We start from the raw sequence: 13073 nt of genomic DNA on the forward strand, positions 1-13073 counted from the left end.
AATTCCCTGTGAACCTTTGGAGAAGGAAAAAGAGTTGTGGAGGGGGTGAAAATGAATCCCTCTCTCTATGAAGGGAGTATTCCTGGTGGTGGTGAGGAAACAGTGCTGCCATGATGTACCAGGAATCCTCTGCACAACCTTGGTTAATCCCTGCTTGGCAAAGATGGGTTCAAGTAGGAGAGGGAGCAGAAAAGGGTGATTGGCATGGTCAAGGGGGATGGAGAAGCCACTGAGAGGGAGATGGGCAATATTGGCTATGCATTATTTGGAATGAAGTCCATGAGATGAACCTCTGTAAATACTTTCCTGTGAGGGAGATGAACCTCTGTAAATACTTTCCTGTGAGGGAGAAAACACATTTAAATTTAAAAACAAAACAAAACCCCAGTAGCATTAGCAAAAGCAAGAAGTGGATATTAACTGACCATGAATAAATTTAGTCTAGAAATTAGGCACACCACGAGCACTATTTCTCGTGAAGGAGGCTGAAAAATGGCATTGGGGAGCAGTGCAGTGCTGTAGTCATGGTTGTAGGATGCAGTGGGTTTGGCACTGGTCTGGAGCACACAGAACAGACATAGCTACTATTGCCGTTGCTCAGCTCACAGGCTGTCAGGCTGCCGCAGTTAAAAGGGCTCTGGAGATTACCTTCAGTGATCAAAGAGTGCAGGGCTCTGTTAAAACAAAGTTCACTCCAGGAGAAACCCTGGAAAATCTTTTGGCAAGCAAAGGTAGAGCTGGAGCTCCTTGTGCCTTGTAACAGATTTCTGGAACACGGGAAGCTTGCCTGTATCTCGTGTGAATAGAACTTTTTGCTTCCTAAGAACTGCCAGATGATAGTTCTCGCTGAAGCACAGTGAGGGGAAACTTAGTAGCTGTGTGTGTTGAGTTTGCCTGCCATGAGACCGGCTGTTTTCCTTCTGTGCAAGGCAGTTGCTTTCTATTGATGTTTTAAGAAGGTATCCCTCTCTAAGTCTGTGAAGTGTTGTATTTTATTTGGAAAATCTCTGTTTATCCTGCTAGTTGTCAGTAAAAACACCGTCTCCTGGCTTTGAACTCCATGGACATCTGGACAACTGTGTGTTGATATGCAACTTCATGAGCCAGTCCTGTTCAAAATATCTCTTGATACATGGGAAGAGCTGGAGATGCCTTGATTTAGAAATTGATGGCTTTTATCCTCTAATTTCAGGTGTCCAACTGAACGTGACTGTTGAGGATGAAAATGACAAGGCTGTGGATATAGGTCAATTGCTTGAGACAAGCAAACATGTCTAAACAGTATATGTAATTTATCTAAGCCTTGTCTTCCCTTAAATAGATGCCCTTTTAGCTCAGGTTTGGGCAAATAATTCTTCCTTTTGATGCAGCATTTACATCAAAATTCTTTTACTCTTCTGTAAAAAATAGCAGTGTTTTTCTGGGCAGAAACTGATGTGCAGAATAGACAGTGATGGGAAGTGGTTGGGTGAAACCTTGCACTGCTGTTTTACCTTGGCAGCTATTCCTGGGAGAAATGGGACTAGTCAAGTCTGACTTCCTGCAGGTTTTTCTCTTGTGATGGATTGACTTGAGAAGAAGTAATAATTTTCATTTGAATTTTTTTTTTCTACAGCTGGGGAATTTTGCAGAGCAATTTTTCTGCAATGGCTCTGTGGTACTTAATAAGGGGTTTGTTCTCCTCGCAACCCATGTCTCTGATGGAAAGCTTGTGCTCATATCTTCCTCTCCTGCCTGCTTTTGTATGGAAAATCAGCTGTTCTGTTGTCCTTTGTACTTTTGAATGAAATTCAACATTAAATGTGTCTGAGAGAGCAGATGCATAGACCAAAAGATGTACAGCTGGCATGATTTGTCTTATTTTCATAAAATACTGGGCTAAAAACCTTCCAAACTTTATGTAAAAATATTATAAGGATCCCATCAGTGAGCTTTTGAGGAGGGGAAATTGTGATGGGTGAGAATAAGATGTCTGGGGTGATATTTGGGCAGCTTCTTTTCCTCCTGTTTTAAATGGAAAGGACAGGGAAATGTTTGCTTTACCCAGAGTTTTACTGCTTGGAAGAGATTACTGGTGCATGGAAACTGTGGTAACCTGTGAGTGCCAGCTGCTTTGGGAGTTAGGGTATGCTCAGTTATTTTGGCTGAACTAATGCTGGGTAGATAGAGGCACCAATGCCTCTTCTGGGATCTGAAATTCCTGAAGCTCCTGATTAGGTTTGTGTTCATCTGTGACCGGTTTTAGGCCTGGTTCAGTGGCTGTTGTGATGACTTTCCGTGGCTGCTTTTCCTTCTGCTGAGGGTGGCTGTGGTGTTACCTGGCCTGTTATTTCGTTTCCTGCATATCTTCAAGGCTTATCACCGACTGCTTAACAGGCAACAAAGCATTTGAGGAGAAGATTAGCATGTGCTCTGGTATTTTAACCCTGTAGTATTAAGATATCTCTCAATACCTACCTTACCAACAATGTAAATTAGTGTTTGCTCCAGTTGCTGCAGCATGAGCAGTTCTTCTGCTGTATCAGGGATGTGTGGTTTGTGCGCTGACTGCAGGAAAGCAAGGCTTGCTTTCTGCCCCTGCGCTTGTGTGGAATGGAGAGTAAAAATCCTATTATAATCAAGGCTGTCTATTGCAGCTGATTGCTGGATTGCTCCCAAAGATCTGAAACCTCAGCTGATAGAAGTGAGTTGACTTTGTGAGGGCTGATTGTTGGTAATAGCATTTTGTGGGGAATTGCTACTGAGAGATCTTTTGAACCCAAGCTCTGGTGTGGCAGCAAGCTACTGGTGTGTGACATAGCAAACAAAGAAGATCCCCTAATATAAATAAACTCTACCTTGGTTTTTGTGCCCCTGTTCTGCAACAGATATGCAAACATAACCTTTGGATGGGGCAGCATCCCCCAAAACTGGCAGAAAACTTTAAGCGGCAGCTTGAAAGATTAAGATAATCAGTTTAAAAGGGCACCCACTGCTTAGTTCGACTATCCAGTTTTCTATGTGTCCATATCCTGTACTGACAACATTTAAAAAGTTGCATTGTTGGAAGAACAGTCAGTCTGAAATCTAGTCTTTGGTTAGGGGAAGAAGGCAGGACCTTTGACAACTTTTGGCTTTGCAGTCACGTTTTGTTCCTTATTTTGAAAAAGATTCAAGGAAATCTTACCAAGGTATGTGCCAAAAATGGACCCCCTTTGTTCCTGAATATTTTATCCCTTTCTGTAGATGTGGCTCTGGAATGATTATAAAACTGTGGCTAGGCAATGACTAAGAAAAGCCTAAATGTAAGAAACCACCATGGATCCTGTTTCTGCTGAACTCAGTGGGAATTTGACCAGAATTTTGGACTGTAAACAGCCTTGGTAGTGAAGACCTATTTCTAGATGCATTGAAAATGCCCAAGGTGTTTTCCCCATTAAACTAACTAAAGAAAAAAAAAGGAAGAAAGAAAGGACTCCAGAATAACCATTTACAGAAAAGACCACTTCACACCTTTACTCTTTGAAGCCTGTTAATATAATCCAAAATGTAAAGGAACATTTGCAGGATAAAAACGGAGTAGCAGACATATTTTTACTGTATTTTCACAGCTGCTAAAGAAGAGTGCCTTAGCAACGTTGAAAGACCCAAATGTTTTTCCCAAAACCTAGTGTGATTGTATGACTGACCCAGATGAGTTAAAGAAAGGCAGAAAGTTGACTTAGGAAATAGATCAACCCCAGAGCACGATTACTGGTGGCAGTTATTGTGTTGTGGTTGCAAAATAATTATTAGAAGTAATTTGAGGACATGTACTGCTGGGACTGTAAAGTAGAAATAATGGAATAGATATACCCCATGGTCTCGTAGAGCAGGTAATATCCATGCTAATGTTATTCAAACTACTAGGAAAAAAATAACAGAAAGTAGCCTTAGAGAAATGCAAACACAGCCCCCCAGGCTGCTGAATTAGTATTTTTTTTTCCTTAAGGAAGAGAAGGAGGGCAAAGCTGTATCTTCTGCATACATGGCTCATGTGATTTTGGTTTTGTGGCGAGGTATTGTGCACCTTTTTGATGATACCAGAGTTGTTCATAGTTTCATCACAATATGAACAGAGGCATGAGAGAGGCATTTCTCACTTTTGTGGAGATTACTGCTTAATGTGGGTTGTAATCAAGCTGATGTAAAAATAAGAGAAAACACCCCACCCCCACACCAAAACAAAAACTCCAATACCTCTCAACAAAGGCCAAAAAACGACACCAACAACAACCACCAAACCTCTCCCTTCTGCGTTTGTGAAGGACCCGAGTCCTGTTAATGAAGAAAGTTTCATTCACTGTTTATGTCAGGAGGAGATAATGTCCCAGCAAACATTTTGTGCAAGTCCTAATGAAGTCTAATTATCACACTCTCAGTTTTTCTAAACTGCAGTAAAGTCTCCATTGTTAACCTATTAAACTATTAAAAGATGATATTGCCTCACGTGGTTGCAGCTGTTTGTTCAACAGTACCTTAAGTGGCCTGATTCATTCTTGAAAATTACCCAATCTTTAGATAAAAGTGTGGTGTTTGGTGGCAGAGGCCAGTGGAGCATTCGTTTCTCCTATGGAATTCTCTGGTCAGATCTTCTGTCATCTAAATTGCAGTCAGTGGTGCGAAACTGTCCTAATCTGATGTTGCTGAAGGGCTGTTCCCATTTAGCTGATGCTGAATGCAAGCATTCCTGCGGTCCCAATACAAATACACCCCGTAATGCCGCATTTTACTTTTGTAATTTATCAGAGCTGTTGGTTGTTAAGTACTCAAGGAATCTGGTACACGTGTGTAATGTTCGGTACTCACGGAAATTTAACAGAAGTTGCACAAGACTTCAAATAATAGCTCTTGCTTGATAGGTGAGATGTGAGAAACACTAGCTAATTCAAAAGCTCTGAATTATAAACTTTTTCAATGTGAAAAGCATTGGTTTGTTCAGTAGGACTGTGAGAAAGAAAGGAATTCAGAATCTATTCAGACACTGGCGAAACCAAAAGGAAAGATGGAGAGTCAGAGGAAGCATTTTAGTTCTTTGAGTGCTTTTACTGCTGTTGCAATATCCATTAACATTCCTTCCTGCAATTTGTCTGTCACGTTTCTAAAGTCCATTTTCTTGCAGGAAAAGGACTGCAACATTGTGCTGTTTTCTGCATGCTCTTTTCTGCAGGACACTGATGTGTCACAGCAACATCTGTGAGCAGTCACAGCTGGGCAGGAGGGTGCAGGTGTTCCTGGCAGCAGATGGGAGCAGTCTGGAGGGAAAGCAAGGGTTTCCTTTGGATGATATCAACGTTTTTTCACACATGCTGATGTCGGGAAATTTAGCTCGGAGTGAAAAGAGCATTGTAACAGTTCAGCTGCAGAGTCTGTCTCAGTTTGCCTGGTGAACCAGCACAGGCTGTTTGCAATGAATTTGCTCCTTCAGGGCATCAGTCAGAGGCTGGTGAGAGGTAGGGCTTTCTGGGCAGCAGAACAGGATAAATTTAAATCCTGCCTCTTGCTAAATTGGTACTTAGGCTTGTCATGAGCAGCATGGGATGATGGTTGCAGACCCTTTTGGGTTTGTTTTGTTCAGGAAATGACACTGTCCCTGGCTGCTTTTTGCAGCAGTAGCCTGTCAATGTCCCCACTCTGTGTGAGCTGAGTGGGGAAGCATAATAACAAACAGGGAAGGAGTGGGCAAGCATAATAACAGCTGGAGAGGGGCTCAGGATCAGACCTGGAACATGAAATCAGCTTGAACTCCACTATTGAATTACTGATGTTACACATTGTCCCTCTTAAGACTTGTAGAAGAAAAAGGGGACTGTTTTCTACAGTGAGTTGGTTGTAGTGAAACCAAAGGCTTGGGTTTTTTTGTTTTGTTTCTAAATAATCAGAGCTTGAAGCATACGTGAGTACATCTGTGTCAATTTTGATGGTAGGGAAATTGTCCTCTTCCTACAGTGCCAGGAAAGAAAAAAACCAAGCCACCTCTGCAGCCAGTGATAGTTCCACTGCACCAAACTCTAAGTGTGAGCTAAGGACAGCTGGAGGAAGCTGACAATTGTTGCTGTTCTGCTGTTGGAGGGTGGAAAACCTTGGACAATTCCTTAACATGCAGTATGCCAATAACAGGGCATTACTTCATTTCCCCCATAGAGAATATGTGCATTTAATTGTACGAGGCTTTGGGGGTTTTGCCTATTCTCTGTATCCTCTTCTATTTATAGTTCTCTTTATTAGCTCTTGTTTCAGAATGGCCAATGATGTGAATGCTGCGGCTGTGGGATACTGTGACCTTTAATTTGCCATCCTTGTGGCCAAGAGAGGCAAACAAGTTTTAGATTCAACTGGCCTGGCTGGATGGCAGTCCCAGGCACTGCAAGCAGTGGATACAGCAGCCTGTGTTTTAAAAAGCTCTGTGAAGTGTGGGAGTGTGTGGGTAAAAGCATTTTAAAGACACAGCCTGCCCAGCACTTCTCCTCCCAAGCGTGTTGTCCAACATAAAACAGATCAAACTGTGAAGGATTACTGAAGAAAGGTTTTTAAAATTTTTCTGAGAATGGAAACATGTTGCGAATGTTCTCGCTCCATTGAATTAAGGCTTAGATATGAGACCAAAGGGAGGAAGAACAGATTTGACAACTGCCTACAGAAAAAGGAGATATTTTGAAAAGCTGCTGATTTTTGCTTTCAGGACAAGAAGGGTAAATTTGGGAGAAGCCTCCAGTGGTAAGTGGGTATGGGAGAGACTAGGGAATGTTGGAGGAAGAATCTGATTTGAGGACTACAAGCATTAGAAGAATTTTAGGGTTTTTTACTGAATTAATTTTTTTGCTGTAATTAATAATTTGCAGCTGTAATCTTAATACACTTATTTTTCTTCATATCAACAAAAGGAGATGTTACAGTCCCTAGAGCAAGGTGTTAGGTAAATTGAGGAAGTACCACTTACATTTTCAGGTAATTTTTTAAATTGAGTTTCTGGTTTGAAATTACAGTGCAGTTCAAATAGAACCTCCCAGCAGTACCTCCATTCACCTGCCGCCATTCAGCAGGTTTCATTTGGAAAACACTAAACCTATCCTTGTTTAATAGGATACAACCCAGTCTGGTTCTTTTCTCTACCTAAGTTCCAGTTTGCCTGTGTTTGCTCTCTCAAGAGCACAGCTGTGGCTTTGGCCACTCCTGATCTCACATGCACTGGGAGCAGCTTCTGGTCCCATCCCTCTCACTGATCTGGTTCTTGAAAAAGGTTCTAGAGAAGCATTCATCTTTTTAATGGTGCACGAATACATGCACAGGTAGAAGACACTTGCTTTTATGTACTGCTCACCAAATTGTGGTGAGCATGCTGTCAGCAGTGCTGATGGGAAAATATTAACAGCTGCAAGGCATCTTTGAGTATATGGCAAATACTTGGACATGCATTTGGATTGAATTTCTGAGCTTTTTCTGAAGTTTAGCCATGTAATGTTGCAAGGGCTTGGTTATTTTTTATTATTTTTTGTTATTTTTTTTCCTGTGTAGTGTGCTGATTTTGGACATTTTTAAAAAAGCTGCTTTAAAGATTAGCGTTTGGTGTTTTGAAAGTGCTGTATATTGATCCTGTACTACATTCTTCTAGTAGATTAAATTCAGTTTATAAGTCGTATCTAATTTTTTAATATATATTTAAACATGGTTGGTTTTTCTTAGCAGTGCTTCCCCCCACCACTTTTTACCTCAGATAGACAACCAAATTATCCTACAAGCTGGATTTTCCTTTGTTAGATAGACCAGGGTAGGGATTACAATCGGATTCCACCAAAGCAAAGGCTAACAGCACTGGTATGGCAGAATACTCTTGAATCATACATAAGTGTATGAGATAATCTTTAATGAATTTTTGCAAAAGCTAGGCTGTTGATAATTACTTTGAGCAATCAGTGTTAAATGAGTTGTCTCAGCCTATTTTCTGATTTTTTCATCATTTGGGTTTCTAGTATTTTTTAACATGCAAGTTAATGAAAATATTTTAACTATAGAATACTGCAAATTATTGTGGAAAAAACCAAGCTGAAAATTAACCTTTGACCATGAAGTTGAACTTTTCCAATGTATTGTTAAGTTAGTATTTGTATAGAACTTTCTGATCCAACTTACAGTATTAGATATAGTGTCTTCTTGCATGTCTTCTTGCATGTCTTCTGCAAAACATGCCACAGAGTTTGGGAATATATGGATGTTTTTGATCGGTTTGGCTGCTCTTGGTCTTGAAATTCCCGAGCAGTGATGCATGAAGTGTGGTAGGTTGTATGTAATTTCACAATGGTAAATGAGGTATAGTACTTAGAACTTAAATTTTAGGTTTAAATTGCCCTTATTAGGATTTTTGTGTTGGCTTTTTTTATATATTTGGCCACAAACCCAATATTTAATAAGTTCCATGCTTGAGAAGAACTTTATTTTCTCAGCCTTCAAAATTATTTGAGCATTAGTTGATGTATGGGAAGTAATTAGGTCACTGAAACAAGACTGGTAGTTTAAAGAATCTGTCTTAATGGGATGCAGAAGTTGAAGTGATACCTCTGAAAAGATTCTCTGAATGTTTAAAATTTTTTGGGGGATTCAGAGAGGTGAACTTTTAAGAATAAAAGTATCTCTCTCTACAAAAATATTTGTCCAGTGTTTCTGTTTAAAATAAATGCTCTTTTGTTTGTTTAGCAGAGTTGACTCAGCTTTGGTTGGTTACCATAGTTCAGCACTGTTTTTGCATTTCCATGTGAATTTCTAGTAATTCCCAGGCTTGGTTCAGGTTTTGGGGATCTTTTTGTATCACTTTGTTAGCTGCCTGTGGAGCTGCGCTTCTCTTCGTTGAATTTGGAAAAACATCAAGCAAGACCTAAGTCTTGATCTAAAATCCCTCAAATGTCACTCGATGAAAAACATGAAATAACTTTTAGTAATGTAGTGGCTGCAGGCAGAAGGGAGAGATAAAAGACTTTGCTTGTTTTAAATTAGTTATCTGATGGAGAGCTACTATGGCAAGGTAGCAATGATAATCTAAGGTAATAGCTGCTCGGTGGCATTTTGGGAAACAAGAAAAAATGTTTAGAATTAAAATGTGCAGTAGTGATAGGGGGAACAAGGACAGCCTGATAGCATTACATAGCTGGGAGATTACAGTTGAAGTTGAGCTCTTGCTTTGTGTAGCTGTAGCTGTGCTGTAGCTGCTCCTTGGTTTGTGTGGTCAGCAAAGTTGTTCTCTCACCTCTGGTTCCCTGCTTGCCATCTGCTGCTGTGGATCTGTACGTTTTTCAGTCTCCTCAGGAAAGCTGGAAGCAGTAACTGTGTGCCTGGAGTTCTTGAGGAGCCCAGTAATCTTCTCTAGTGTTTGGAGTTGAGGGATAAAAGGCTGGGAGGATTAAATAAGTGCCAAGTTTCGGCCTGACCTTGACTTCTTTGTCTAAATTACTTCCTTTATCAGACTTGCTTACTTTGTTCAATCCTGGTCCTCTGTTCAAGGCCAGCTTCTGACTTTTGCCATTCCAGTTATATTGATGCAGAGTCTCTACTCATCAGCTGGATTGTTGCTGCTCCATGAAAATTTTCTCTTAATAAAGTTACAAATAAATTCATAACTTAATTGAATCTAGTTAGGAAATGAAATAATTTGGTAGCTTCAGGTAGCCCAAACCAGCACTGTACTGGAATATAGGTGTTTTAGAGTCCAGGGTTCATGAACTAAGATCAAAGCGTGTTTTTTGTCTCTGAGGGGATTCACTTAGTTGGTTTCCATTTCAGTATTGATGGAGTTGGAGAAATGCAAATAAGAGTGAAAAAAAGATTCAGATTAGGTTATTGACAAATTTAAACCCTAGTTTAGAGATCCTGATGAAGCTTTTGGTAAAACATGGGTTTGCATGCACTTGAACACTGTGTTGAAGCTGTCAAAAAATCTGGTTGTGATGCCCACTGGAATCTTCATTCCTGTTTCCAGGAATTCCATGTTTCATTTATAGTGGACCAGAAGGCATTGTTGACTGTTAGAAATTAAATTTTGGAATTGTGTGGACTACCTGGGTAGACGGAATAACTCTAAAAATGCTCCTTGGAAACATAATTTTCATGTAGTGTTCTTTGATGGGTTTTTAACTTTTATTCCTAAAGTAATGTTACCAGATAATGCCTGTGAATAATTAGAATAACCTTGGGCTAACCTTTGCTGTTTGTTTTATTATTTTTTCTTTTGTTTTTTCCCCAGGACAAAATGGCCAAAATGGAGGTCAAGACGTCGCTTTTAGACGACATGATAGGGGTGGGAGATATGGTTCTTTTAGAGCCACTGAATGAAGACTCATTCATCAATAACCTGAAGAAGCGCTTTGATCACGATGAAGTTTATGTGAGTATATGTTAAAAAATAACATCCTTTTGGGGGTTATGCTGTCATTCCTAAGATATGTGTTTATTTTTAAGGATACACATAGACCAAGTGCCTGAACATTATCTATTGTATTAGGGATGTTTTAAACCTTGTGCTGTAGTCTTTCCTGTACTGCAGTGTTAGCATTTGATCTTTCCCATCTGGGATGTTTTTCCTTTTTCTTTTCCCTCATTACATGACATGGATTTTCATAAAGAACAGTTCCAGAATTGCTGCTGACAATAACTTCGATACTCCTGTTGTCAGAGGGCACTGGAGTTATAAATAATTCATTTACACGGAAGGGCATTTCCAGGATGTTGGAGCGGGTTGAGGTAGAAACAATACATGCTTGGAATATGCCAAGGCTAACTTAAATGCTGCCTGCTATCTTTGATTTGCAAAAAGATCATGTTTATTAAAATGGTTGGGTTTTAAACTAGATACAATGATCTTGGATATATGTGGAAGTAATCAAAGTCTTCAGGCGTATCAATCCCTGGGTGATGATCAACAGGAGAAATGTTGTGAACTGGCAGTTGAAACACAGACAGGGAAAGAAGAGGCAAATTGTGGTTCCAGTTAAGCCTTTCATTTCCTGCTTCATCTCTTTGTTCCACTTTTGCTAAAATGTGCACATTATTGTATCTGTTATACTGCTTAGGCTGTGTGAACTTAATGACTTGTAGAGACTTTCCAAGGCTGCTGGTAAAAGATAACTCTTTTAAGAGTAAAGGCCTCAATATTTAAGCCAAAGTATAGCTGTGATCTGCAAGCAGTGGTGTTTGCAGCTTATTACAATCAAATACATGTTCTGTACTTAATTACAATTTAGCCTTACCTCCTTTTAATTTTTAGTGTGATTATATTTTTAATTCTTGCTAAGCATTTGACCCATCATGGTTTCATTATCCTGGAGAATGGAAAGGAGAAGTATGGGAGGATCTGTGCTATTTTTGTTTGCTTCTTGCATCCCTTAGTTATACTCTGAGCTTTTGTACCTTTCTGTTGTCTACCACAACTTTCTTCTCAGTTTTCCTGCTCACCCAAGCCTTCTCCCTTCTGTGGAGACATTAGGTTGACAATACATAGTTGCTCCTAACTGCTATTGTATCAACTCCACCAATTTGATCCTTCAGGTTATACTGACAGTTTAAATTAAAAGGAAAATGAAATTAAAACAAGGACTCTGGGTATCCATTGAAACATTGTTGAAAAAGAAACAATGTATATTTGTGGGAACATTTCTTCCACAATGGTTAAGAAAAATTTAACTTTTTTTTTTTAACTTGTACCCTTCAGAGTTACATTTGCAAAACTTGGTGTCTTAAATTTTCCTTGTTCCTTGAAGACGTGTTCTGTTCCCCATGGATAACCCTTGGATGTTGATACAGGCAGGTAGATACCAGAGTTCTCTTTTCTGCTCTTCCATCTTGCTTCTGTCAAATCCTTCATATTCAACAGCTGCAGTGGCTGCCTCTTCTGGGATTAAGAGAGGGTTTTTTCCCAGTCAGTGGCTTGTGTACTTAATGTGATCCACATCAGTTTTAGGGCTAATACTGTATTCCTAATGCCTACAAGTAGCAGTGGGTGATGCTTATTCATCTCATTCCACTTAACTCAAGAAAATATGAAGGAAAAGAGAAGGAAAGGGTGCTATTTGCCTGGAGATTAAAGAAGGCAGTACCACCAAGCTCAATCTTTGGGTCATATTTGAAAGTTTTATCTAAAGCATAAAGGGTGCAGTGCTTGTATATCCAAGCACTGTGTGTGAATCCACAGTACAAAGGCAAATTGTTGCAGATTTTTGCAACTATTAAAACATTCACTGCATGCAATGGTGGAAAAAGGAGATGTTTATGTCCGTGCCACATACTGCTACCAAGTATGCAAGTACTTGGCTTGTGGTGCTGCATGGTTTTATTTACCAAGTCACTTTAGGAATATTGTCTCCTCTCTGTATCAGCTGAGTTTTGCTACCTTGCAAATTTCATGCCTCTTTTGCATATTTTAGAAAACTTGTAAAACAGTAGCAGTTGGAATGGTGCTCACTGTAACAACCATGTTAATTTTCAAGTACAAACTGTTCTCTAGCTTCTCCTTGTTGCTACCAACTCTCTTCTCCCTCATAGCAACTACACTTTGCATTTCTGGTTTTATACTCTGATGAGGACAATGAAGCCTCTGTTACACCTGGAAGTTGGGCTTGTTTTACCATGTAAAATCTGTAGTTTGCATCCTGGGGAAACCAAATAGCGCTGTTAAAGAGCTGCTGCTGGTGCTTAACCAAGACTGCAGATTTCTGCAGCTCTGACAAGCTCCATACAGAAAATGACCTCTCAAGATCCTTTCAGAGGGCAGTAGGAGTGGATTTGTCCTTTGATGGCTCAGCTGTGGGCTCAAGTTCAGCCCTCACGTCAGTGCTCCACTGCAGGCATTACCAGAAGTTGTGTCCAAGTTTAAAGAACAAAGTCAAGCTGCAGCAAACCACGCTTACCCAAAATGGTTTTCTAAGCTGTCTCCTGCAGGCTGAAGGCTCTGTCTGTGTTTCATATGTTAGTTTTAAAAAGGAGTTGCAGTTATAACCTTCAAAAGGGTTTGCTGTGAGGAATGAGACCTGTAACATGGATAGCTTTGAAGATGCTGTAAGGCTGGCCAGATG

General features: G+C 40.0%; 1 protein-coding gene across 6 annotated transcripts in view; it reads left to right on the top strand.

Moving 5' to 3' along the window:
• Nucleotides 1-13073, top strand: part of MYO1B (myosin IB) — a 172387-nt gene that overhangs the window by 75490 nt on the left and 83824 nt on the right. For all 6 annotated transcript variants that reach the window (XM_085066038.1, XM_085066036.1, XM_085066037.1 and 3 more), the window contains one exon: nucleotides 10250-10390. In XM_085066038.1, coding sequence (XP_084922164.1) covers nucleotides 10256-10390 — 135 coding nt within the window. In that variant the 5' untranslated portion in view covers nucleotides 10250-10255. The remainder of the gene's footprint in view (nucleotides 1-10249; nucleotides 10391-13073) is intronic.

The sequence above is a fragment of the Lichenostomus cassidix genome, chromosome 7 (assembly GCF_008360975.1).
Source record: "Lichenostomus cassidix isolate B80296 chromosome 7, HeHo_3.0, whole genome shotgun sequence".
NCBI lineage: Eukaryota > Metazoa > Chordata > Aves > Passeriformes > Meliphagidae > Lichenostomus > Lichenostomus cassidix.